Below are 25,043 nucleotides of genomic sequence, written 5' to 3' on the forward strand. Positions count from 1 at the left end.
ACATAGAATAAACAACGTGTATGGGTGTATTCATTTAGTGGTGTTCTCGCAAATGTAATATGAGGATCTTTCCGTATAACACGTGTGCCTGAATGTCTGAACCTTTTTTTAATGGTGGCTCTCCAATTCTTGTACTTGCCCAATGACTGAGTATTTTTTTCTTTTCTTTTCATGAGCTAGTACGCAAATGGCGACTTGCCCTCTCGAATCAACTCAATTGAGGACAAGCGCACTTGATCCAAGAACTCGTTGAGTCTGTTACTATCCTGCAACTCCTTGTATAATGGCACACCCGCAGTTTCGCTCGCTACCAAATTGGATATGTCCACAGACTTTTCCAAATACTCAGGTTTAACCACCCGACTTTCAAAATAGACCTTGTGCAAATTCATCACCAGTTCTGAAATGTAGATTTGACGAAGTCGTTTCAGTTCCTGATTCCTTGACGCATCTACATATTTAGCATGGATTTTTTTTTTTTAAAAGTTATCAGTCATCTCAATGCATAAGAATAAACGGTGTCGTGAAAAAAAAAAAAAAAAAAAAAAAAAAAAAAAAAAGTCTTACCTCCAGGTACAATACAATCAAATAGCCACCGTGATGACAATAATGTCTCGATCTCCACGATCACTTTCTGCGCTTTATCCTACATGTGGCATTACGCGAATACCACAAAATAATACATGGTCGAATAAACACCTAGTTCACATGTCTACATCGCACTAATACTTCAATTTTCTTGCTCTTTTTTTTTTTTTATTCTTTTTTAGTATTCGTAAGCATACCTTCAGGGTCGACTCCCACATCATCATTTTGGATCGTTGTCCTTCGCCAGTAGTAGGTTTAGAAGTCAAATGATCTTTCCATTCCTCATACAATAGGCGCGTACTAAATAAATCCCGATAATAAAAATGCTCATGTGTATTTGATTGAATAACCGTATCCTGCGATCCTTGTGGCTGTTGTGATTGCAACTCCCTGAACTGGAGTTGTCCCACTTCTGCTGGGAGGCTATTGAAAAGCGCTAGCGCAGCGTTCAGGCGACCTTGCAGTAAGTAACGCCTTGCCAACGAGTTGCTGCGGAGCAAACATTCCTGATACTGATGTTCATCAAACGTAAGCCACTCCATGGCCTTAATGGCTGTCTTCTCTTCTGTCGTTGATGAAGACTCAATGCTCCATTGAAGATTTGCCATGTAATCAACATCTCTCCTTTCAAGATCATCCTTGATATTTTCTAATAAAGCATCCACAGTTGCTGTAAGGATTTTGTGCATATCCAGTCTATTTCTCCGGATAATATTCACATGTTCTTGACGATCCTTTTTGGATCCATTGATTGCTAAAAGAAGAGAAGTGTAGTTATTCGTTAAAATGTAAACGTATGAGAGATATATTATAGTATTACTAGTTATAATAAGCTTGATGGTTCTTACTTATGAGATATGAAGAGCAGGCTTCGACTTGAAGTTGAACAGGTAGGAATGATGCATAAAGTGGAGCTAAATCATACTAATAAGTGGATATAAAAAGAAAATGAAATTAACTTAGTTTAAGGTCCAAAATAGAATGGCAATGTCCTCAATTTCAATCAATGTGTAAATAATATCAAATGACCAAATAGTCAGTCAGCCCATTACCATTTTCCTGGAAATCAAGTAATCAACATATGACTTGATAAAATAATTGCCGGCATCTTTGGGAACATGGGCTTCCTTTGACTGCAGTAAAAGGACAAAATGTGCCATAAAACGCAAGAGGTGGGGTTGAATGGGTGAGCCATTTTTACTAGACGCTTGGGCTTCCTTGGCCATCTTGACAAGGAGCTGATCTGTCTGTCCCAAGATAATACTCATTTGAACTCTTCTGAACGTCTCCTGAGATGCATTCTTAACCTCCTGGTTATCACTGTTCATCAAGTTGTTAAAAATATCTTTAGCTGAAGTGACAGTTGATGCTGGAAGAGGGAGGGCTTTGCTTGCTCCTCCACGGTTGAATTGCCCCAAACGCGCTTCATTCATGCTTTCCACAAGCGCGTTGTATTGAGCCCATGCATGATCCTCCCAACTTGTGCACACTGGCAAAACCGAAGAAACATCTCCGCAAAGAGCGCCATATATTGCCCTTTCATATTTATCTACTGTTGGCTCAGTCGCAAGTGCATAGCATGTGCCCTTCCAAAGACTGCGTGTTTTGTTGCCATGGCGGTCGTCCTCACGATCATACACAGGATCTTTGAACGCGATGGGTACAGAATAAAAGCTTCCTCCTCCAATGCTTTCTGCTCGCCAGTGCTCGTTTGCCTTAATACAAGCCCTCTTGGCATCCTCCACATTTCCACGTCGGATGTATTCCCAAACTGTCCTCAATAGATCTTGCTCAGCTCGCTGATTGCCTTCACCGAGTTTGGTGCCATCACGCGTGGTTGCATCCGGATCTATATAGACCTTTTTGCTAAGAGGTGATGTTGCTGAATGAGTTCGAGGCGCCCCAAAAGCGAGGGTTGGTCGCGAAAATGTATTATTAGTTTGTTGTGCATATGTCTTTGCTAAAGCAATTGGCGTAAATTCTGGCGCGATAGTTTCAAGCCATGTTTTGACTGCAAGGTGATGCTTGTAGTTATTGTCCATATTAGCCAAATGCTCTATCAGGTCGAGATCAGACCATTCGAGCACTTCCGATCCTTTGCCCACATATGCGGTCTTCTTTTCAAAAGTATTGAAGAGTATAGTCAAGAGGAGCCATGTATGGCTTTCAGATTGCCATAGTTTGTATTCATCTACTGCGCTAAAAGTACGATATCCGGCATCTGAATCCTTTCTGTATTCTAGTTGTTGAGCGCGGGTGGAGCAAAGAATATCAAATTCCGGAAGGATAGCGACCATGTCAATATCTGCCTCTAATGAGGAGCCGATTCGGAGACGCTGAAGCTTTTCCAGTGGACGCGCGAATTTTTGAAACTCGATTCCTGTTTCAAATGTCTCTTGAAAAGTTTCTGCTGCATCATCCTATATCACCATTTTTCAAGTTCCGGATATTGAAGAAAAATAAAAATAAAAACAAGCTGGTATTAGATGACTGCATAATTTAATAGTTTGAGGCCCTACATTTTAAAAAGTTGAAAGCTCACGGAGTCTTATGATGTGACCATACAAATGTAGTGCTGATAAAGGGCTTTTTTTTAGAAGCTGTTAAACTAGGAACAGGGCTACTATGAAAAAAAAAAAAAAAAAAAAAAAAAAAAATGAAGCAGGACGTGATGGCCCATTAGCACATGGGCTTCATTTAGTGATCTGAAGTTGCATCGCGAGCCTCAAAGCTGTTGAGGGTTTAATCTTTTACCTTTCCGTGTCTACATCCACGTCCATGTCCTTGTCCTTGGGTGTGGTATTGAAGTCTGAAAACCCTGCGAATGATTTTGAACTATTCCATGCCATTGTTTAAACACGACTAATGATGGTTCTCTATGATTAGCCCTTGAATATGCTTACTATGGCGAAATAGCAGATGGCTACCCTAATGCTTTTGTTGGCTCAGCGCTTAGTCGCGTCAAAGAGAGGATTGGGGATGGTAAAGAAGCAAACCGATCCCAATGTGATTTATTTGTGGCTGGACTAGTCTGTCAATAATTCAAGGGCAGAATTAAAGTGCGGAAAAAGGTGGTATTATACAAGCTTTCTGAACGTGAAATAATGGTATCATTTATTCATTAAGCAAAAACATTGTAAGGAAAGACTTTCTGACCATATTCTTGCAACGAAGAGGAGTCATGCGCCCTGTTGGAATGCTTCTTGGGCGGAAGGCGTGCATCGTCGGACCAATGGCGGCGCAATGGGCAGCAGCTGTTGTTCAACCAAGAGTTCTGCCGAACTTGGCTGTAAGAAGCCTTTCAGGAACAGCCGCCCTTCGAAAACAACTTGACTCTGGGGATAATTCCTCAGCTTCAACAGCATCGGATATGACTAACTTATCGGCTGAATCAATCGTCCTATCTGCTGACTTGACTGTGGATTCACCTATATCTCAAGCATCTACTCAAGTCAATGCTCTCCTTGCCAGTACACATTATATACTGGAATGTATACATGCCGTAGGCCTTCCCTGGTGGGCGACCATCTTTTGTGCAACATTTTTGCTCCGCACAGCTATCACCACTCCAGTAGCGATCTATCAGCAACGAGCTGTGGGAAGGATGATGATGTTAACGCCAGTGCTCCAGGCTTGGTTGGAGACACTCAAGGCCAGTGTGAGTATCGATCATAAGCTCAAAGATCGCGACTATTCAACTTTCAATCAGGAAATTCAGAACGCAGTAGGTATTTCACTTCTTTTATGACCATTATTGCAGTTTGACTTTTGACTCGGGGTATGATAGGAAGAAAGGAAAGGATAATAACATTCGTTTTTCAAATGAATTGCTTCTCCTTTTTGGATTCTTTTCATCGCATCTAGTATCGCGCCAAAGTCAAGGAATTGTATTCTAAGCATAAGTGTAATCCCCGTGTCAGTTTTCTGTTACCTTGGGTTCAAATACCGCTCTTTGTTACTATGTCGTTGACGATTCGAGGCATGGCTGGATACCCTTTACCTTTCTTGGGTGACTCTAGGCTCGTGCCTGAATCAGGGTTTACAGAGGGCGGCACTCTTTGGTTTACAGACCTAGCAGCCTCAGATCCAACATGGATCATGCCGGTTGCCATTGGCGCCACTAACCTACTCAATGTTGAGGTAATGTTTAACGTCCTTTGGTGTTCAGAAAGCGAGAGTTTATTAGTTGCCATTAAGGCTTGAACAAAATAAAAAGCTTACTAAGCTTCAAATTTCTGACCCTGGAATCTTTTCATAGATGAACAGCTCGATGATGAGTAAAACTCCTACAAGGAACCAAATTATTTTCCGCAACCTGTTCCGCGCTCTATCCATAAGCATGATTCCTATTGCACATGAGGTGCCCATGGTAAGGAACGAAGCTGAATAATAATAATAAAAAAAAAAGATAGTCATACCTTTTGTTGTTGTCGTTATTGTTGCTTGAGTGGTTGCTTTGGACCTCTGTAAAGCTAACCTTTGCTCACTATCAATCAGGCTATTTGCCTATATTGGCTTTCATCAGGAACATACAGTGTCGTTCAAAACCTTGCATTCCGTATGCCTGGTGTTAGGCGATGGTTGAAGTTACCACCTCTACCCAAACAAGCTCTCCAGTAAAAGATTGATTTTTTTTAAAAAAAAAAAAAAAAAAAAAAAAAAAAATGAATATCTTTAATAGAGTAGTATACAATAAAATATGCGATTCTAATTAATATGTAGTAAAAAAAATTGTGAAAGAGCAACAAGTGATAAAGGTCGAAAAGAAGTATTAAGACGATGTCATCATAACATCCCCATCCCCATCGTTATCATGGTTATAATCATTGTCACCACCACGCATAGAGGTTCTGTGTGCTGTGGTTCTCTCATTGTCATTATCCTTAGAAGAGCGGCTGTTATCATCATCGTCGTTCATATCCATCATGACAATAGCTGGCTTTTTGTTGATGGTTGGCGACGTGCTTAATGTTGAAGAGTCTTTTTTGATGTCGCTAGGGTTGATGATGATATCTTCTTCTTTGATATCCTTCTTAAGATCAAACACACCCAATCCCAAGTCCATTTCGATATATTGTTCACCGCTCTCCTCATCCACATTCTCAATATCTAGAGCTTTAGGGTCCTGTTTGATCTGCTGTTCCAGCTGAGCATTGGCCTCCTTGATCTTTGGGAGAAAATCCTCAAGACGTGCCAATACTAATAGAAAAGAAGCAACAGACAAACACATTCATGCATAGAAAGAGTTAATAACAGCTGATGATGGGGAAAAGGACACATCTGATACATCGATCTCAAAAAGAAAATGGCCTACTACTTACAGTCAGATTGAACCCTGAATGTTTTACGCTCGCCTGTCGACTTTTTATCCTCATCAGACGTAGAGGAGGTAGAGGCTTTGTTGCCGCTCAAAAGGTTGCCTGTGAAATGGAGAAAAAGCAAATTAATTGGCTTTTCACACATAAACATGCAGCAAGATCCGCGTGGCGACTAATCATGGACATTTACTAATGAGTTCGTCCTTGGAGGAGAGGTCCAGCCGTGGGTTTGACATGGTGGGTAATAAAGAAGGTCTAATGGGGTTCAACAACCATGCAATGAGTTTTTTGTACCCGCCAATTGTTTTAAGGGGCCGTGCACGATTTTTGTCTCTTGAGTTTCTATGACTCTTAAAAAAAAAAAAAAAAAAAAATAACAGACCACTTGTCAGACTTTCACTTTGGATACGCCCAGCTTTCTTTTTCTTCTGAAATCATCATTTGTCTATATTCAACCATTCGAAATAATCATGCTGGACATCAATCTCTTCTTGGAGGAACGAGGAGGCGAGCCTGAACGCATTCGTGAATCCCAACGCCGGAGACATGAGTCTGTCGAACTCGTCGACGAAATCATTGCCCTCTATGAAGATTGGAAGACAAGTAGGTGAAACAGACTAGTAAACCCCACAGGGACCCCTAAGCCAAGCAAAGGAAGTCTCGAACTCGCATATCGAAAGCTGACTACATTTGTGTCTAACGTCGCGTAATAGCGACAGATGTCATTGTCGTTATTATATATTTCGATAAATTACTGTCTTCAATCAAGATGATTTATCGAAGACAACAATGGACGTCTCTAATTTTAACTGTTGCACTTTTTTTTTTTTTTTTTTTTTTTTTTTTTATTTGCTTACCACAATATCTTCTTTAAGCTCGTTTCAATCTTGATCAGTTAAACAAGAAGTCCAACGCTATCCAGAAAGAGATCGGTGTGAAGATGAAGGTAATACCTTTGTCTAGCGACTCTACCTTATTATTTAATGGAAGACTTTTTCGACTTACTTTTGCAATGGGAAATGGAATATACATCGGATAACTAATACTGAAGTAATTGATTGACATGGTCTGGTATGACCCATGGCTCACCTACAGAAAAAGGAGGATGCTTCTGATCTCATCCAGGCCCGTCTCGACAATAAGAAGGAGCAAGAGACTTTGGAAGTCGATCTCAAAGCCAAGGAGGCCTTATGGACTGCCAAGTTGAGCTTAATTGGAAACTTGGTTCATGACTCTGTTCCTGTCTCGGATAACGAGGTAAATGACAGTAATGAATCATTGTTGAATGGAAGATTAATTTTGATGGCATGAGGCGCAGCAGATAATATGAATACCGCCTGCGGTTATTGTCATAACTAATTTTTTTATTTTATTTTATTTTATTTTATTTTATTTTTTTGAATGTGCTCTGACTCATTCATTAAAAAGGACAACAACGTTGTTGAGAGGACTTACTTCCACAATGGCAAGAATCCTGAACACAACCCCAAGATCTATTCCCATGATGAGGTTCTCTACCGTCTGGGAGCCTATGATCCCGAGCGTGGACATAAGGTCGCTTCTCATCGTGGTTACTTCTTAACGGATGTGGGTGTTGAACTCAATATGGCTCTTGTGAACTATGGGCTCTCATTCTTGGGCAAGCGAGGTTACAAGAAGCTCCAGACCCCCTACTTTATGAAGAAGGAGGCCATGGCCCAGACCGCCCAGCTGTCCCAGTTCGATGAGGAGTTGTACAAGGTCACTGGAGATAACGAGGATATGTATTTGATTGCCACCTCCGAGCAACCCATTTCTGCTTTCCATGCCAACGAATGGTTTGAGCAACCTAAGGAGCAGTTGCCCATCAAGTATGCTGGTTATTCAACCTGCTTCCGTAAAGAGGCTGGCGCTGCTGGCCGTGATACCTGGGGTATTTTCCGCGTCCATCAATTTGAGAAGGTAGAGCAGTTCTGTTTAACAGAGCCAGAGAAATCTTGGGAGATGTTTGACCACATGATCCAGAACTCAGAGGAGTTTTACCAGTCTCTCGGTCTCTCATATCGTATTGTGTCCATTGTTTCGGGAGCACTCAACAATGCTGCAGCTAAAAAGTATGATCTGGAGGCATGGTTCCCTTTCCAAGGTGCCTATAAGGAATTGGTCTCGTGCTCAAACTGCACAGACTATCAGTCCCGTAACTTGGAGATTCGGTGCGGAATCAAGAAGATGGGCGATCGTGAGAAGAGATATGTCCATTGTTTGAATTCGACTTTGACTGCAACTACGCGTACCTTGTCGTGTATCCTCGAGAATTATCAGACTCCTGAGGGTATTCGCGTCCCCGAGCCACTGATCCCTTACATGGACGGACGCGATTTCTTACCTTTTGTTCGTGAACTTAAAAGCCCAAAGGTAAAGGCCAAAGGATATGCTTATTTTATTTGCCACATTTATTGCAAACGAAGCCCAGAGATGCATATAATCGATCGACTGATGTTAACCTTTCTCTTTTTCTTTTATTTTTTTTCTTGGTGATAGAAATAAGCGCGAGACCTGTATCTAGGAAAACGAGATAAAATACCCGCCAGCGCGCGGATAGAAAAAAAGAAAAGAAAAGAAAAAAAAAGAATAAAAGCATTCCGAGGAGGGAGCAAGAATAGGATAGGGATATTTAGATCTACCATTTACTGCTTTCACATTCATCACACGCCCAACACAATAAACAAACACGAGAATTTCAATAAACGCGATGAGAGCAATGCATCAACATGGCGCAGTATATATTCCCAATTGGGAAGTATTTTAGCCCATTATTGGGGCGATCGGGGCTAATGGGCAAACTTGGTGAGACAGAAGTTGTGTGGAGTTGAAAGAGTCGATCGAAAGTAGAGACTGATTTGATCCTTTGGGCTATGTCCTGGAAGTTTAGTCAGGCTAATGCTAATATCCATGTTGATAATGTTCATTTCACCTATCCTTGCAGCATTGCAGCGTATAAATGATATAAACAAGTTCGAACTCTTTTTTTTTTTTTTTTTTTTTTTTTTTTTGTTATTTAAAACAAGCGCTCACATTTCAAATCTCCTTTTCTCTCCAACACATTCAAATCAGCTTTCTGTTTTGTTTTTCATTCTTCATTCCTCTTTTTTCTTACTCTGTTACTTATAAGCACTACTTTTTTTTCTTTTTCTTTTTTCTTTTCTTTTCTTGTCGCCACTCATGATCAACGACGCAAACAACATCGTGCTGGCCGTTGTAAGGATTTCAAATTCAGCGTCTTTTTTTTTTTTTTTCTTTCTTTTTTTTTTTTGTTTGTTTGTTTAAAAAGAGTTGTTAATAATTATAAAAAAACGCGTTCTGTACAGCTCGGCGCTGTAGGAAATGGAAAATCATCTACTTTGAATTCTATTATTCAGGAACCACTTTTTCAGTCTGGCCGTTCTGTTGGTGTAAGTAAAAGAAAAAAAAAATCTTTTTTTTTTTTTTTTTCTAAAGATCAACATAAAGGGACATGTGCATTACAAATCCACTTTCTTCAAGGATGGGATGATTTCGTTCACGAAAAGCTTCTCTTCTCCCCTCTGAGGGTTTCGACGGTTTTCTTATAAATCAGGGGCGGGGGCCATGCGGATAGTACTCTTCTTCTCCGGCCAAATCAAGCCTTAATAAGATGAAGGAAAAAAAAAAAAAAAAAAAAAAAAACGATGAAGATAACTATGTCTTGACAAGAGTTTGAGTTATTTAATTGAATCTGATCCGAACATTATGTCTTGTTTCCTTTTTTCATCTAGGCCGTGACGCAGCACATCGGAAGTTGTGTTCGCCACTGGAAGCTTCCCGAAGTCGGAAGAACCGTTCATATTGTTGACACGTAAGTTTGTAATTGCAATTGTATAAACATGTATATATTATATATATACTTTTTTTTTTTTTTTTGTGTTGCCGAAGTCCTACCATGCTATGCAACATGTATCACCTCAATAACAAATCGACAAAAAAATTCTGGAAGTCGATGCAGGGTCGATGGCGCAGTCGTTGCTGAATACGAAGAACACCGAAAGGTCGAAAAAATAAAATAAAATAAAATAAAAGGAATTAAGCTTGACGGGAAGGGAGATGAGGAGGAAATCAGGGAGGAGGCGAAAGAGAATGTGATGTTGGAAAGGGCTGCATAAGTCTCAATCATGTGGGACTGTCGCTTATTGGATTGCCACTTCTTTTTGGAATACCATTTTTCTGAATTGTCTACTTCTTACTGGTGGAAGTTTTAGATGGACATCTGTTGGCAGTGCTCAATGCTCAGTGACAACAAACCCAAACTTTACGCACTCACACTCTCTGTACTTTTTTTTTTTTTTTTTTTTTTTTTTTTTTGCTGTTTACAAAAAAATGCTACGTTAGCCCTGGAATGTGCGAGTCAACATATAAGGATGTAGAGAATGTGCACTTGATGGTGGAGTTTTTCAAGACCTTGTCCCATGGCGTAAGCGCGTTTGTACTCGTTTTCAACATCCATAATACAAGGTAAGCATAACAACCATAACAACATAACATTGTTAATAAAATTGTCTTTGACAGAGTGCTCCACCTACGACATGAGGTTTTAAGCTTTTATCTTTTTTTATAAAAAAAAAATACAAAAAGACTGGATGAATATACAAAAAATATGCTGCGGCTGTTTGAGCGTCTACTGGGTCAACATTTCTGGAAACATGTTGTCATCGTTTTTACACACGTAGACGAGGATCAACGGGATTATCTGGATCAGAACATTGATGCATTAACAGATCCTTCGGAGGGCTTTGTCAAAGTGTTGAGTCAATGGTTCAACCTGCCTTATCAACCCCCATTGGTGTTCCTGTCCAACAAAGATACACGCTATAGCAGCTATGCTCGAGAGTGCTTCCAGGAACTCTATGAAGCCGTCGTATCAGTTGAGGAGGGCGCCAGGAGAGCCAAATTTACATGTACCTTTTTCCAAGAAGTGAACAATAGGGTAAGTTAGCTCATCTTTATGCCAACACTATAGACATCAAAGACAAACGCCCGTGTATTGATTTTTTGTTTCTTATTTCTCTATAGATCGGTGTTGCTCAAGACAACTTTATTGTTCAGAGTATTCGCCACGCTGCGGTGTCGATCCCTCAAATGGTTCAGACTGGTACAAGGAACGTTGTTAATGCCTGCAATGTCATGTAGAGGGGAAAAGAAAAAATGAAAAAGAAAAAGAAAAAAAGTTTTGTTCATAGCATGTGGTAACCAGCATGGGGCCCTTCTCTAAAGCGAAAGCAAAAATATATATTTATTCATTTATTTATAAGACTCGTCCAGCATCTTATTTTAGCATTCCATGAAGTAAAATTACCCGGTACACAGAAAGAACAACGGTTATACATGTACATTTACATTGTGCGATGCGCAGTACATGGTACGCGTCGACACCCCGCGTGATGCACTTGAGCATTGATTTATCACTGCGGTGGATGATCGAAATAAGGCTGTAAAGTGAAAGCATTGACGCTTCGTATGTATATCATCATTAATAGATACAATCTGGGATGTTGACAACAACTAACATGGCCAAAAGAAGTAATGTTGGATAGTATATAACAACGCAGGTGTAGCAGGAGAAAACAGAGTATGTATTTCCTTGAGGATCTGATAAGCTTGTTATGAGCGCAGTTCCAATTTTTTTTTTTTTTTTTTTTTTTATATATTTGCCCTACGTGGATGACTCCTTTCTGGAGCAACAGTAAAGAAAAGAGCGAGACTAAAAAATAAAAAAATAAAAAAATAAAAAAAAGAAACTTGTATATGTACTTCTAACAATGATATATATATATTTCAACCGGGGTTTAATTAGCATAGAGAAGAGATGGAAGAACCGTTTGTGCTGATTGAATCAAGGACAGTAGATATGATAGAGCACAATGGATTTTGAGGATCTGATAATGATTAAAGGATAAGAAAGAGGACAATTTAATCCCCGGAGGATGCCCATCTGCTTTAATGATTGAGGTCAACTGCGCAAAGGGGAAAAAGAGGAAAAGAGGAATGGTTTTCAACCGCCGCTTGTTCGTTTGGTTTAGTGAAAGAGCTCTGTATAGTAACATGCAGTCGAATCAGTTGTATAAAAGACAAGCTTTTTTTTTTAAACTTCTTTCTTCCTCCTTTTACTTTTTCAATCTTTTTCCTTATCTTTCTTACACATCATTGTTGCTTCTCCAACATTCATCCCAGCAACAACAACGAATTCATTCAGCCATCGCGCTTTATTATCAGGATCTTGGCCCAATAATTATCATCATCACCGTTACTATTATTAACAACATTATTATCATTACACGAAAGGTAATTTTTCATTGAATACAAAAAATCTGATTGTACAAGGCTTGGCTTGTCCTATCTAGTTTCTGTTTGGAGAGTTTTTTACAACTGGACATGAACAAGTCGCTCGATACAACAAAGCGTATGAAGTTGTACAATGCCCGAGACCTCGTTATTTCTTTTTGCTTTCATTTTTATTCTCTCTTTGTTGAGCATGTATTACGGCTATTATGCCTTTGAGGAAAGAGGAAGGAGTAAATATATGTTGCTATAGCATGTACGATTAGATATCTCTCCTATTCTCCTGTTTTACTGAATAGTTGATCAATTGATAAAAGAAGCTTACTCGAGAATCAAAAATGAGTTGGAAACCTTATTTTTGTTTTTGTGTACAAACATGTCACTTTGTGCCATGTGAAGGGAGAAGGAGAGAAGGGGAAAAAGTGATTGAAATTCGCCATGCAATTAAGCAGTTCAATCTACTTTTGAACCCTGCTTGTTTGAAAATGACTTGCGATTTTGTTTTGATCGCCCTGTTAAATGGGAACAACAAGTTTTACGCATCAACTCACTTTATGTCTTTTTCTTTTCTTTTTATCTCTCTTACAACAAAACAGTGTTTTGTTTCTTTTTTCCTTTTAACCTTCAGCCTTCACCCTTTCTTCTTTTTTTTTATTTTTAACTTTCACGGCATTCGTTTTTTTTTATTATCGTTATTATTTACTCTTCCGTCTTTCTAATAACTGTTCTTTTTCATTCCTATATTTTGACAACCGTAAACAACGATAATAACCACAGCAACGACAACAGCAACAGCAACAGTCATCCTATTATCTCCTACTTCAACTTAGCAAGCATGGCTCAAATTACTGAAGAGATCGATTATGAAGCTTTGCCCGAGAACGCTTCCTTGTCTGCCAGTTTGCTTGCCGGTGCCTTTGCCGGTATCGCTGAGCATGCCATCATGTACCCTGTCGATTCGATCAAGGTAACGTAAGCAGTCATTTTATTGAAACCAATCCAAACTGCGCAAAAAAAAAAAAAAAAAAAAAAAAAAACGTTATTCAACAACTGCATGTAATGAAGGCAAATATGGATCTGCGTGAATGAGAGAATCAATGGATCAACAAGTTGTGAAATTGTGCGAGTTTCAAATTTTTAACAAAGAGCAATCGTTGAAAACAGAAATCAGAGAATCAGAATGTTGATGACGATTGAGATTGAATTATGCCTTTTTCTTTTCTCTCTTCACCCCTCGCACTGGCATGTTGTGGAGGAAGAGAGATTATTTGTTGCAGCTCCCTTAATAAACAGGCGAGTTTTGGATAGCCCTCTAACACTCACGTCATTTTTTATCTTTTTAAAAATTCTTGATCGCTTTAGACAAGAATGCAAATCCTTCAACCTACTCCTCAGGCCGTATACAGTGGAGTCATCAATGCTGTCTCCAAGATCTCAACAACAGAGGGTGCAAAAACGTTGTGGAGAGGCGTCAACTCTGTGATCTTGGGTGCAGGACCTGCTCACGCTCTCTACTTTGGCACATATGAGTATGCTAAGGATGCATTTGGAGGCAATGGAATTGGGCATCATCCCCTTGCTGCAGGTAAGAAAAGATAAGAAGAAAAAAATTGCTATCAGCTATTTTCTTTAACAGTAAACGTATTGCCGAGATAACAGTAATACAGTACAGTTGGAAGGAAAAAAAAAAAAAAAAAAAAAAAAAAAAGAGTACCGTTGTTGACGGTGGCACAACAAAAACGAAGTTCATCATGCGTCCAATTAAACTTGTTTCGCTCTCTGAACCATGAAATGACCTTTCTCACTTTTTGCGGAAGGCGTGTATGCGTGCGTGTGTACTGAAAAATAAATGGTCTCTTACTGCAATGCGGGAGAGACAAACATGCCAAATCACTTTGCTGACATCCTCTCATTTTTTTTCATCTCAAATTTTATATTTTTTTTTAAAAAAACAGGTACTGCAGGTGCCTGTGCAACCATTGCAAGCGATGCATTGATGAATCCTTTTGATGTGATTAAGCAGCGTATGCAGGTTCATGGATCCGTTTACAAGAGCGTATTTGACTGCGCCACTAAAGTATACAAGTTGGAGGGACTTCGAGCTTTTTACATCTCCTATCCAACCACCTTGACCATGACCATCCCTTTCCAATCCATTCAATTCGCCACATATGAATATCTTCGTAAGGTTTTGAACCCCACAGGAGTATATGATCCTTTGACACATATCACAGCAGGAGGTATTGCTGGTGCAGTAGCTGCTGCTGCGACTACACCTTTGGACGTAGCCAAAACATTGTTGCAGACCCGTGGAGAGGCCACAGATGTGAGGATAAGGAATTGTAATGGTTTATTTGAGGCATTCAAATTGATCTATCAACGTCAAGGTCTAGCTGGATTTGCAAAGGGTATTCAACCTAGAATATTGAGCCATATGCCCTCAACAGCCATCTGCTGGGGTGTCTATGAATATGGTAAATGGTTCTTAAGTCGTAACAACGCAGATCAACATCCCATCAACATGCATTAAAAAAAAAAAAAAAAAAATCAATATCTATTTCTTCTCCCTCTTCTTTTCATCTCCTCTCATTTTTGTTATTCCTGTAATATAAAAGTACTTGAAATAAAAGCTAAATCATCCAAAATTACAAGTAATAAAAATCATGGAATCTAACGAATGTTTGATATTACAAGAGGTTTTAAAGTGATATATTGATAAACAAAAAGACTATAATGTGAGTGTGCGACCAAATATAAAAGGGTGGATTTTTTGTTCGACTTGATATGAAAATGACAATGACAATGAGAATGAGAATGTATAAGCTTTTTTTTTTTTTTTTTTTTTTTTTTTTTTTCCTTCCACGACTGCATCAACATCGAGCTGATTACTATTTAGTGGAGACAACTAGTTTTTTTTTTTTTTTTTTTTTTTTTTATCTTTTAGTTGGCAAGTTTAAGTGCCCCGGATGTTGTCAGCGCATGGTACAGATCCTCCAAAAGATCTTCGACATCTTCAATGCCTACACATAGGCGGATCAAATCCTCGGGCATGGCACGCTCTGCGCGCACTGCAGCAGGAATACTGGCATGAGACATGCGACATGGCATACTACAATAGAAAACCCATAAAAACTAACATAAGTATTTTGAAACTTACAAAATAACTATTATGCTGTTCACCATCGTGTTATATTAAAAGTAAAGAGAATAGCGTTCCTATTCATTACCTGATCAAAGAGTTGACACAGCCAAAGCTTACACTAATACCCCAAAGGCGTGTCAATTCAACCAATTTTTCGCTCAGTTCGACATCACCCGTTTCGAAGCTGAGGACAGCACCCGGTCCTGCTGACATCTTTGCATGCAGCTCGTATTGAGGGTGTGTCTTGAGCCCTGGGTAATGGACCTTGAAGTTATGTGCCTGTAAAAAGTCTGCAATCTTCATAGCGCTAGCCTGCTGGCGATCCATGCGTACTGCAAGTGTCTTGACACCTCTCATTAACAGCCAACAGTCGAAGGGTCCAAGGCCGACCCCTGTAGCATTGATTGTGAAATAGATTTTCTATTCATGGTGCGCATGTATATATATATAACCGGTAAGTAATAAAAAAAAAAGAGTAAAGAGATACAGAAGCACATCGCTGAACATATTAATCAATTTCGGAAGGGACACATACATCAGCAATGGCGTCGTCCTTGACAGCGACAACTCCAGCCATGAGATCGTGGTGTCCGCTGAGATACTTGGTTCCTGAGTGGTATACAATATCGGCGCCAAGCTCCAATGGCCTCTGAAGGTAAGGTGACATCATGGTATTATCAACAACAACAAGCGCATTGGGGCAACGCTCGTGCACAATCTCTGAGATCCGTGGGATATCTGCAATCTTCATCAATGGGTTGGTAGGAGTCTCCAGCAAGACAAGACGTGTCTTTTCTGAAAGGTAAGGAATGATGGCTTCCGAGTTTGTAGTGTCGATGTGGTGTGTCTTGACATTATTGTGTGTAGCCAAGAAGCTTAGTAGTCGATTTGTGCCTGAAGGATGGTCATTTTTTGTATGTTTGTGTCACAAGTGACAAGGAAAAGGATGAGTTGGTTTTGAGCAAGTGTGAGTTTTTTGGGAAGTGGTTGTAGCGTTGGTTTAGTGCATATTGTCAAAGTAGTAGCAAATGAGATTCAAGAGATCTGTTCAAACTACCGATCACATCATTTTCCCTCTTTTTTCTCAGGCTAGGTTAAAGCAAATCCAGCCGAATAACAAAAAAAAAAAAAAAAAAAAAAAAAGAGCACCGGTCCCAGAAGCAATTAGTGATTTGTTTCCTTTTTATGATGATTACCTCCATAAAGATCGTTTCCTGCAATAACCTCTTCGTTGGCCTTGACAAGCCGAGTAATGACATCCAGAGCAGTCATACCACTGTTGACTGCAAAGGCACGCTTTGCGGACATGATCTTGGCAAGATGATTCTCTATTTTGATAATAAATGTTGGGTTACAAATAATTCAAGTCCGTTTAGTCTTTTGTCTGTTCCACTTTGACTGTTTTGTTTCCCTGTCATGAATGCAACTCTGGAAGCTGAATGAATCGAATTGAAGTTAGAATTGACTTTTTCATTCTTTACCAACATGAGAACGGGTAGGATTTCCGGAACGAGAGTAATCATATTCTCCCATCTGTGTGGAAGATTGTTGCTTAAATGTGGCTGTCTGATAGATAGGCATAGAGGCTGCGTTGTAATTGTCCTTTGGACCCTTTCCGTCCGAGTTGTCGACATAGACAAGCTCTGTGGCAGGTCTGTATTTGATTCGTGTGGTGTTGTCAGCCATGTCTGATATGTACAAGCAAAGAGTCCCGAGCGTAATATATGTGTGAACAATAGAGAGTGTATGGAAATGAAAGTGAGAGAATCGTCTGATATGGGATGTTGTCCTAAAAGGGAGTGAAGATGAAGAGAAGATGGGTGAAGGAAAAAGAGACCCAAAAAGTCAAAAAATTAGGTCAAGTGCAAATAAGACATTTCAAGAAAGCACCCACACAGAGCATAAGAGTCATCTCGCCTCAGTCAAACTGAATACATTAAACCTTGTTGGATACACAAGCTTCTGTCAACAGTCACTGACATGGCGACATCAATCTCTTAATTTGTGTCACGGGATCGTAGCGTTGTAACGCTAGTAGTTGCCATTTCTGCTGTTGTTATCACTGTTATTGCTATTGCTGCTTGTGGTGCCAGAGATGATCCTTGTGATCGAATACAAGGACTATGTTCTTTGCTGGCACATCAAATAGTTCTGTAGGACACTGCAGGTCTTCCCGTCTGCCATCATGTCATGATGTAGATATCATTGACAGCTAGGACAATAAAGACAATGGAGGTAATCTTCCCATATAATGTCCACCTGCTGGATACTTATTGCTGACCCAAATACTTCTTCGCGCCGACAAGGACATACTTAAGTGAGCGGTCCTCTAGATGTATAGTGAATATAGAAAAAAGAGTTACAGTAAAAAAAAAGAGAAGACGAACAAGGATGTTTAGTAGCTATAACCTTTTTAATTCACCAAGATAAACAAACTACAAAGACAAGAGAGCAGAAGCTGGAGAAAAGGCTACGAGGAGAAGAGTTTGCTATTATCACGAAGGAATGTAAGGGAAGTCGATATCGATAAGGTGAAGTGCTCGACATCGTAATTACTAGAATAGATCTTAATTTCTTCAACCAATCAATGTCTCCCTTCACAAGCTACGTGCAATTTACGCGACTGGATATTTGTACATGTACGTGTAGGAAAAATAAAAAATAAACTTGAACCAAAGCATCGCCCAGGCCGCTTTTACACATTCAACTCTTAATTTCAACTCATTGTCATGGTGCATAGCATTCCAGATCCCGCTTCAGGACAAACCCTTGAAGAGCTTCACAGAGTAGTCGTGGCACTGCCGCGTATGCCCAAAAATATCGTCGACGATACTCGTCACGAAAAAGTGCTGTCCTATATATCTGCCTTTATTGCACAGGAAGATCCTGTGTTGATCCATACAATGTTGGTTGATTGGGCTATCCTTGATATCTTTCAGGTTGGATAAATCAACTGTTGAGGCAAAGCTTTTCTATTGTATTTTATATAAGCTATTTCTACCTCTTCGATAGCTTACCATTAATATCTTTCTTTTTTTTTTTTTAATAAAAAAAAAAAAAAAAAAAAAAAAGGCTTGCCTTACTTCTGATCAGGATTATCGTGTCAGCTGTGTAGCACTACGTCTCTTAGGTTACTTACTGAAGCATGACCCTACACCAGCAACGACCATTAGTAGCAGTGGTAGCAGTAATGATAACAATATACCTAACGTATGGCAACAACTTGAAACTCATTATCCGATTATTCTGAAATTCATGATTGACAACACTATGGGAGAGGAAGCTTTAACACGTTACTCATGTTGGTTCGCGTGGGAACACGCAGTCAAATATGATGGCGGCGCACGATGGTAAAATCAATTGTAGAGCAGGCTTTGAAGAAAGGCATTGGGAGATTAAAGTCATCAGATTAACATCTAACTCTAACGTTTGATGCTTTTGCGTACAAAACAAAAAAAAAAAAACAACAACAACAATCACAGGCTATTGGAGACAGGGAAATCCGCTGGCATGGTCACTGCTGCGCTCAAAGATACCAGCACTTATGTATGATATGATTATTATTATTATTATTATTATTATTATTATTTTTTTTTTTTTTTTTTTTTTGGATGTATCCTAAATCGACATTTTTTTTTTATCCCTAATGGGCTATTTGATATTTAGGTACTGAGCGCAGCGTGTCGGTTTTTGGTAGCCATTATTGAGAACCGTAGCATTGACATAGAACGGATCACAGCTCATGATACGCTATTGGACACACTGCTGGAGTCAATATCTTTATACAAATTAATTCATACCATGATGACAGACCAGGATCTGGAGAGTAATAGAGTCGCAGGCTTGGAGTTCCTGTGGATGGTAACAGATGCTAGATCAGATCATGGATCGGCATTTCTACGTCAAAGTCAACTGGTAACGTTTGTTTGCTGTAATCCGCTTTTTTTTATATTTTATTTTTTCCGGTAAATATAGAGGTCGCAGATACGTAGACCGGGATATGTTTAAGCATAGCATTTCAACAGTTTTTTTTTTCTTTTTTTTTTCTTTTTTTTTATCGACTATAGCTTTTCTCATACATGGACTTACTTATGGATGATTCACGATTAGTCAGAAGTAGAGCCTTGGATATTCTTTCCATTTTATTGGAATCAACAGCTAATCCTTTGAGCATCCTCGGGAAGGACATAGCACCGACGCAAGGGATGGAGCTGGACAAATCAGATGACCAAGCTATGGTCGAATGTGAGTTTCCAATCTTTCCTCAAAAGCTTTCCGTTTACGAACATTGCTACAGTCCATCATAAGAAGAGCCAAGTTTTTTTTATCTAACATCTATTCCGGTATACATTAGGCTTTAATTATTTGTTGGATCATGATGTATATTCATTGATCATCCTCACGGACTCACTCAAGGCACTTCATGTGGCAACGGGTATTTTGGATGCAATGATCAAACCTTTACGTCAAAGTGAGGAAATGCATGGCATCGGAACCGATTTTAAGGATACTATAGTATCAGTCATCCTTTGGATTTTGCAGGCATTGCAGGAGAACACAAAGGGAGGTCCAATGGCTGCTGTTAGTCATATCCAAGCTAATACTATCATAGTACAGGGCAAAGGCAAGCTTGCACATCAACTTAACCAACCTGGCTTTCAATCTTTGGTCAAATCGCAGAGTCAAGCAAAGCCAATGAAAGGCGCTTCAGCGGCAGCAGCTAGAGGTGGCACGCTATCCAAGACGATAGTCTTATCAGCTCTCAAGGCTCTCCAAAGTTTGGCCTTATTATTCCCGGAAACGGTAGAAAAGAGTGCCGCTATCCATATGATACTATTGATTTTACTTGATCAAAAGCTATGCTCAGATCAGAGGGTTTTCAAGGCATGCTTGACAGCACTCCCTATTGTTCTAAAGACAAAGATTCAGGATGGACAGTTACTAGATGAGCAGTTGTTTGCGAATGCAATGATGGTTATCCTCGGACTTTTACAACGCCAGAGTGTTGGAAGTACATCTGTCAAGTTGATTCTCACAGCCATCCTTGAGTTTTTTGCAGACAATACTATCGGATCAATACTGTCAAATGAGGTGAGGGAGCTATCCACGATGAAAATGTTTGAAGAAAAAAAAAAAAAAAAAAAGTTTGGTAATACTAAGCTTTACTGAGATATTTTTTTTTTCTCTCGATATCTCGGTGCGGGTGAGTAGAAAGTAGGGCTGGATCTGGCAAATGCTCTAGGGCTCAAGCTATATGACATGGAGTGGGATGTACGCGATAATGTAATTGAGTTTATTGGTACACTTTTCAGAAATGTAAGTTTAAAGGGACTCGCTATGCCTTATTGAATGAGCTACGGATCGCAATCATATGGTCTAAACACTGACCCCTAATCATTCTTATTTACGTTCGTAGGCAGAAACAAATCATGGTGTGGATTGGGCACTAAAGCATGATCTTCTCGAGGTTGTCTTCCAGAAACTTTCGGATGAGGAGGCGTATGTTCGAGCTACTAGTATTTATACCTTTGAATCAATTATGCGTCATCCTCAAGGATGGAAGAGGATGTGCGGCAAAAATCTGGATGAGCGACTCAGCAGTCAGTTACCATCGTTAATCCAAGATAGCGAGGCTTTTGTAAGGCGTGCAGTACTGGAGGCAATGATCTGTCTAGTCACAGAACGCGACTCTGGTACAATTGTCATGGTCCATGGAACACATCTCTTCCAGGAGTAAGTCAAAAAAAAAAAAAAAAAAAAAAAGCCTATCAATGAAAGAAAGCGTGCGGATTTATTTATTTGCTTATTTATTTTACTTTTTCTCTTTGTAACAAACTTTATAGTTCAACATTCATGTCACGGTTGACATTAGATGACAGTGACTGGGAGGTTCGTATCCGTGCCTGTGAGTTTATTGCAGCCATCTGGAGTGATTGTATGGAACTTTCAGGATCAGACAGTCGAGAGGATGGGGAGGATGGCGATGCTAAAGAAGGACGTTCCACAAAGCGACAAAAGGACTCACATATCTCCAAACCATCGTCATCCTGGTTTTTTGATATTCGGGGAGATAGAATTCTGGTCGAGGCTGCTCTGGACTCTTCGCGACTTGTGCGTCTCACGAGTGTAGAAACGCTCAAGCAGATCAAAGTATCAATTGAAAAGTCCTTTCCATCAGTTGTCAAGGAATATCTTGAGATACAAGCGAACAACAATAGTCTTGGTGGGGGTGAGGATAAAGGTATAACAATAGAGATGACGACGAACACTACCAGCACTCATTTGCTCCGTTTCTACACCACATTGATGAGCCTTAACTTTGAGCGACTTGACGCGACGACCTCGCGAGAACAGCTGTATGAAGAAGTTCTGGATGTTGAGCGTGTCGAGGATGTGGTGATGGAGGAGAGTGAGAATAGAAATGATGGTAACAATATTCTAGATTGTTACTAAGCTTCATGTAAAAAAAAAAAAAAAAAAAAAAAAAAAGTACATAAAGATATATAATATAATATTTATAATGATGTTAAGTACATGATATGTATCTTGAAAATGCAATGTAGTTTTTGCTTTATGGTAATGTACATTATTATATATTTATTTTTTTGCTACAATTTTTTTTTCTACCCATGGTGGTTATATGAGCCATAGTTTTCGTACGCTGGTTGGTGGTATGGCTGTCCATAAGATGGCTCTCGCTGTGGAGTATATTGTCCATTAGGATCGAGACCTTGGTGGTGATATCCATGATCATACTGATCATATTGGTCATATTGTTCATAGGGTGCCCCTGCATTGCTCGATGGCTCTCTGGAGATCAATGGTGGAGGTTGTGCAGGGCTCGACATGGGTGCGAGCACAGAGCCGGTCCTTCCAATAGCACCGTTGTTGTTGTTATTGTTACTGTTCAGAGTATCACCTCCTGTCGCAGCAACTTCTTCATCCGGGTTTGATCTTGCAAAAATAGGTTTAGCAGCATTTAAAGCAGAATCACTGAACAGATCATTAAATGCTGCAGATTTTCGTTGCTGTCGCTTGCGCCAGACCAGGAGGACGGCTAAGATGACAAAGATCGCAGCAACGATACCGGCACTCGTACCAGCGATCCGAGCTGTAGAGGAGCTTAAACCAGAAGAAGCATTATCGGATTGAAGATCAGAAGAAGAAGAGTCTGGGGATGTTGGGGAAGGATTGGAAGGCCCACTGCCATTGCCACCACCACCACCACCACCACCAGCTGGAGATGTTTTGGAGCCGCCTTTGTTGCCTCCACTGCCACCGCCGTTACCACCGCCACCAGAAGGAGGGGGTGTTACCGTAGGGGGATGTTGTGAACCGCGGGAGGGTTTTGGAGGTTTTGTAGTAGGAGAGGGGCTGGGCTGTGGGTTCCCGTCAGTAGGAGGAGGGTTAGCAGCTGGTGGTGAAGGTGCAGGAGTGGTCGGCTGGGGTTGTTCTGATGCAGGTTGGGTAGAAGTGGCGGCAGGTGAGGAGGGCTGGGTTGGTTCTGGAGAAGGATCGCCAGGAAGGGTTGGCAAGGGTATGGGCAGCTCTAGCTCTATTGCCTCTGCTTCGATCGATGATGGTGGTGTTTGAATGTCGAGGATTCCATCGCACTTGGCGATCTGATTCTCGTCAAGAAGACTTGAAAGGGTGTATTGAACATGGAATTTCTAAGATGAAGAAGATATATTCACAGTGTTAGAGAAAATATCCTATTCAACAAAGTGCATTGTTTTTTTTTTTTTTTTTTTTTTTGTAATAACAAAAAAGAATAGATTACTCACATTGCTGGGACATGCTGCTAATGCTGATGCGGCCTGTTTGGCTGTGATGATAACAGAGGGTGCTTTAGATGAGGCTGTTTGAACAGCATCATACTTGGATCCCAATGCTAAGACGGCTTCATTTGATCCTGAGCAGATTAGATCTGCAGAGATGACGGACAGCTCCAGAAAGCCTTTCCCAGAGAATCCAAGGGTGATTGGTTTTCCTGACTGTATTGTTTGATGAGAGGAAGGAGAAGTACAGATGATATTGGCAGGAGCAGGAGCAGGAGCAGGAGTGGGAGCAGCAGAGATGATAGTTGTTGAGGTGTATGTGGTGCAAAGGAAGCACAAAAGGATTGTGGTCAAGAGTGTGGATTTGGATGGGATGGATGAGACATGGTATTGTCTATGCTGTGTTGCCATGATGGGAGGGCAATATGTACAAGAGGAAGAGGAGGGAGGAGGAAAAAAGAAGGGTATCTATCAGAAATGAAGGAATGGAGATTTGAAGCAAATAAAGAGTAGAAGAAAGAGAGGAAGAGAAAGAAGAAAGAAGAAAGTAGGGTGGGGAAAGAGGAGATGAAGATGGAGGGGTAGGAGAGGGGAAAGGGAAGGGGGATATAAAAGGGATCTGTGTGTAAGTGAAACAAGCAATTTGAAGGAAAAAACTTGATCTGTGTCCTGGACAAATGCACAATGACAGGGGCTCAAACAAAGACCCTAATTAAATTAGCTTTATTGACTATGGGATGGCATTCAAATTTATGACATGTAATGTACACTCTCCATGTGCACTATGAAATTTTATGTTATTGGACCGTTAACTAACTTGTAAAAATTGTATTCACCGCCCTCGTACTGTCATGTACATGTACATTTCACAAAAAGAAAGAGAGGGGCAACTGAAAATTGCTGAAAAAAAGGATCGAAAAGGGGAGTGGTAAACCGAGATGTTTGATCCGCCCCGACTTTTTTTTTTTTTTTTTTTTTTTTTTTCCCCTCTGTAGATGTAATATCACACGCACTAAACGGGACTACAGCCGAAAAGTCGTTAAAAGATCAATGGTGTGACATCCGTATTAGCATTCCTGTAGAGCTTCAAGTAAGGGAAGACGGGAAAAAAAAAAAAAAAAAAGATTTGCGCAGTTTATACAAATAGTCGAAATAGTCAATTATTGCTAAAATATGAATGTATCTTGGGCTCCTTTTATCTCTACTACTACTGCTTTCTATTTGTCTGCCCCTTCCAATGTTTCATGCCCATGTCCGACATAGGCAATAGACTTTTGCCCGATCGCTAATTCTTTGATTTATTGGTTCCTCTCTAGTCTACACTATTACATTGTTCGCAGAATAGACAGTCCTATATATTTAATGTTCTGTTCGGAGTCAGATTCGACCCACGATAGTTGTTGGTCCAATGCTGATTGATGGCTGCCCCTCTCCTCCTTACTAAGGCTAGACCCATTGCTCTTTGAGCCATGACCTAGCGTCATTAACTTAGACTGTCCAAGTGGTTTTTTTTTTCCTGCACAGATCCCTACGTTATCATGAGTAATAGACTAAATGTCGGAACCAAAAAAGACCATTGCGTTTAACTATTGAGACAGCATGCCTTGCTTGTAGGCAAAGGCATTCTTTTTTGAATGTGTCAAAAAAGGAGAAGGGGAAAGGACCTGGAGGATATATCCCTTCCTCATTTTGTAAAATCTAATCTGAAAATGACGATTTTTTTTTTTTTTTTTTTTTTTTTTTCGCCACTCTTTCGTCCCAGATCTTTATCGATCGCTTCGCCTCCTAAACCCTCCTAACGTGTTACATGAACATTAGAGCAAATGTGTCGAGACTGGACAAGATGGTCTTTTCGGCAAATAATGCAGCTATTATACATAACAAGCT

General features: G+C 40.1%; 9 protein-coding genes across 9 annotated transcripts; 5 read left to right on the forward strand and 4 right to left on the reverse strand.

Annotated features, from left to right (window-relative positions):
- Positions 1–16: 16 nt before the first annotated feature.
- Positions 17–3,565, reverse strand: BCR41DRAFT_423356 (nuclear pore protein 84/107). The gene is made up of 7 exons (XM_022030290.1): positions 3,343–3,565; positions 3,154–3,211; positions 1,641–3,008; positions 1,437–1,512; positions 786–1,342; positions 568–646; positions 17–451 (listed from the first exon to the last, which is right to left on the reverse strand). The coding sequence occupies exons 1-7, from the start codon at positions 3,435–3,437 to the stop codon at positions 177–179; spliced, it is 2,508 nt and encodes an 835-aa protein (XP_021880044.1). The 5' UTR covers positions 3,438–3,565; the 3' UTR covers positions 17–176.
- Positions 3,566–3,958: 393 nt separating this feature from the next.
- Positions 3,959–5,208, forward strand: BCR41DRAFT_308142 (60Kd inner membrane protein-domain-containing protein; the record flags this gene model as incomplete). Its single annotated transcript, XM_022020897.1, has 4 exons — positions 3,959–4,312; positions 4,453–4,728; positions 4,847–4,957; positions 5,086–5,208. 4 exons carry the CDS (start codon positions 3,959–3,961, stop codon positions 5,206–5,208), a joined length of 864 nt encoding a protein of 287 aa, XP_021880045.1.
- A 65-nt stretch (positions 5,209–5,273) lies between these two features.
- Positions 5,274–6,152, reverse strand: BCR41DRAFT_387627 (hypothetical protein). The gene is made up of 3 exons (XM_022027914.1): positions 6,097–6,152; positions 5,910–6,008; positions 5,274–5,787 (listed from the first exon to the last, which is right to left on the reverse strand). The coding sequence occupies exons 1-3, from the start codon at positions 6,140–6,142 to the stop codon at positions 5,360–5,362; spliced, it is 573 nt and encodes a 190-aa protein (XP_021880046.1). The 5' UTR covers positions 6,143–6,152; the 3' UTR covers positions 5,274–5,359.
- A 132-nt stretch (positions 6,153–6,284) lies between these two features.
- Positions 6,285–8,645, forward strand: BCR41DRAFT_356644 (seryl-tRNA synthetase). The gene is made up of 5 exons (XM_022024680.1): positions 6,285–6,509; positions 6,782–6,852; positions 7,002–7,163; positions 7,335–8,300; positions 8,427–8,645. Exons 1-5 carry the CDS (start codon positions 6,377–6,379, stop codon positions 8,430–8,432), a joined length of 1,338 nt encoding a protein of 445 aa, XP_021880047.1. The 5' UTR covers positions 6,285–6,376; the 3' UTR covers positions 8,433–8,645.
- Positions 8,646–8,955: 310 nt separating this feature from the next.
- On the forward strand, positions 8,956–11,275 carry BCR41DRAFT_356645 (AIG1-type guanine nucleotide-binding (G) domain-containing protein). Its single transcript, XM_022024681.1, has 6 exons — positions 8,956–9,143; positions 9,254–9,337; positions 9,680–9,759; positions 10,290–10,412; positions 10,533–10,884; positions 10,971–11,275. Exons 1-6 carry the CDS (start codon positions 9,108–9,110, stop codon positions 11,085–11,087), a joined length of 792 nt encoding a protein of 263 aa, XP_021880048.1. The 5' UTR covers positions 8,956–9,107; the 3' UTR covers positions 11,088–11,275.
- Positions 11,276–13,071: 1,796 nt separating this feature from the next.
- On the forward strand, positions 13,072–14,766 carry BCR41DRAFT_307939 (putative MRS4-protein of the mitochondrial carrier family; the record flags this gene model as incomplete). Its single annotated transcript, XM_022020884.1, has 3 exons — positions 13,072–13,203; positions 13,599–13,821; positions 14,192–14,766. The coding sequence occupies 3 exons, from the start codon at positions 13,072–13,074 to the stop codon at positions 14,764–14,766; spliced, it is 930 nt and encodes a 309-aa protein (XP_021880049.1).
- Positions 14,767–15,175: 409 nt separating this feature from the next.
- BCR41DRAFT_356649 (cystathionine beta-lyase) lies at positions 15,176–17,232 on the reverse strand (the record flags this gene model as incomplete). Its single annotated transcript, XM_022024682.1, has 5 exons — positions 16,860–17,232; positions 16,575–16,706; positions 15,914–16,272; positions 15,464–15,798; positions 15,176–15,345 (listed from the first exon to the last, which is right to left on the reverse strand). Exons 1-5 carry the CDS (start codon positions 17,062–17,064, stop codon positions 15,177–15,179), a joined length of 1,200 nt encoding a protein of 399 aa, XP_021880050.1. The 5' UTR covers positions 17,065–17,232.
- Positions 17,233–18,057: 825 nt separating this feature from the next.
- On the forward strand, positions 18,058–20,984 carry BCR41DRAFT_106255 (hypothetical protein). Its single transcript, XM_022019345.1, has 8 exons — positions 18,058–18,317; positions 18,451–18,728; positions 18,861–18,924; positions 19,045–19,293; positions 19,446–19,623; positions 19,733–20,469; positions 20,590–20,694; positions 20,799–20,984. Exons 1-8 carry the CDS (start codon positions 18,108–18,110, stop codon positions 20,826–20,828), a joined length of 1,851 nt encoding a protein of 616 aa, XP_021880051.1. The 5' UTR covers positions 18,058–18,107; the 3' UTR covers positions 20,829–20,984.
- Positions 20,985–21,943: 959 nt separating this feature from the next.
- On the reverse strand, positions 21,944–23,736 carry BCR41DRAFT_423363 (hypothetical protein). Its single transcript, XM_022030291.1, has 2 exons — positions 23,163–23,736; positions 21,944–23,048 (listed from the first exon to the last, which is right to left on the reverse strand). Exons 1-2 carry the CDS (start codon positions 23,565–23,567, stop codon positions 22,002–22,004), a joined length of 1,452 nt encoding a protein of 483 aa, XP_021880052.1. The 5' UTR covers positions 23,568–23,736; the 3' UTR covers positions 21,944–22,001.
- Positions 23,737–25,043: the final 1,307 nt, after the last annotated feature.

Source organism: Lobosporangium transversale (assembly GCF_002105155.1).
Source record: "Lobosporangium transversale strain NRRL 3116 chromosome Unknown BCR41scaffold_26, whole genome shotgun sequence".
NCBI classification, from domain to species: Eukaryota; Fungi; Mortierellomycota; class Mortierellomycetes; order Mortierellales; family Mortierellaceae; genus Lobosporangium; species Lobosporangium transversale.

Bases quoted from the DNA above. Each gene is read 5' to 3' on its own strand.
- BCR41DRAFT_423356 (XM_022030290.1), bottom strand. From the start codon at position 3,437: ATGGCATGGAATAGTTCAAAATCATTCGCAGGGTTTTCAGACTTCAAT. The intron at 3,212-3,342 runs GTAAAAGATTAA...TTTTTTTCATAG, and splicing joins GTGGATGTAGACACGGAAAG to TAGCCCTGTTCCTAGTTTAA. The intron at 1,343-1,436 runs GTAAGAACCATC...CTCTTCTTTTAG, and splicing joins CTGCTCTTCATATCTCATAA to CAATCAATGGATCCAAAAAG.
- BCR41DRAFT_387627 (XM_022027914.1), bottom strand. From the start codon at position 6,142: ATGTCAAACCCACGGCTGGACCTCTCCTCCAAGGACGAACTCATTA. The intron at 6,009-6,096 runs GTAAATGTCCAT...TCCATTTCACAG, and splicing joins CTCCAAGGACGAACTCATTA to GCAACCTTTTGAGCGGCAAC. The intron at 5,788-5,909 runs GTAAGTAGTAGG...CTTTTCTATTAG, and splicing joins ATTCAGGGTTCAATCTGACT to TATTGGCACGTCTTGAGGAT.
- BCR41DRAFT_356644 (XM_022024680.1), top strand. From the start codon at position 6,377: ATGCTGGACATCAATCTCTTCTTGGAGGAACGAGGAGGCGAGCCTGAA. The intron at 6,510-6,781 runs GTAGGTGAAACA...ATCTTCTTTAAG, and splicing joins CTATGAAGATTGGAAGACAA to CTCGTTTCAATCTTGATCAG. The intron at 7,164-7,334 runs GTAAATGACAGT...TTCATTAAAAAG, and splicing joins TTCCTGTCTCGGATAACGAG to GACAACAACGTTGTTGAGAG.
- BCR41DRAFT_356645 (XM_022024681.1), top strand. From the start codon at position 9,108: ATGATCAACGACGCAAACAACATCGTGCTGGCCGTT. The intron at 9,144-9,253 runs GTAAGGATTTCA...CGTTCTGTACAG, and splicing joins ACAACATCGTGCTGGCCGTT to CTCGGCGCTGTAGGAAATGG. The intron at 9,760-10,289 runs GTAAGTTTGTAA...ATGCTACGTTAG, and splicing joins ACCGTTCATATTGTTGACAC to CCCTGGAATGTGCGAGTCAA.
- BCR41DRAFT_106255 (XM_022019345.1), top strand. From the start codon at position 18,108: ATGGTGCATAGCATTCCAGATCCCGCTTCAGGACAAACCCTTGAAGAG. The intron at 18,925-19,044 runs GTATGATATGAT...TTTGATATTTAG, and splicing joins TCAAAGATACCAGCACTTAT to GTACTGAGCGCAGCGTGTCG. The intron at 19,294-19,445 runs GTAACGTTTGTT...TATCGACTATAG, and splicing joins TTCTACGTCAAAGTCAACTG to CTTTTCTCATACATGGACTT.
- BCR41DRAFT_423363 (XM_022030291.1), bottom strand. From the start codon at position 23,567: ATGGCAACACAGCATAGACAATACCATGTCTCATCCATCCCATCCAAA. The intron at 23,049-23,162 runs GTGAGTAATCTA...TCTTCATCTTAG, and splicing joins TAGCAGCATGTCCCAGCAAT to AAATTCCATGTTCAATACAC.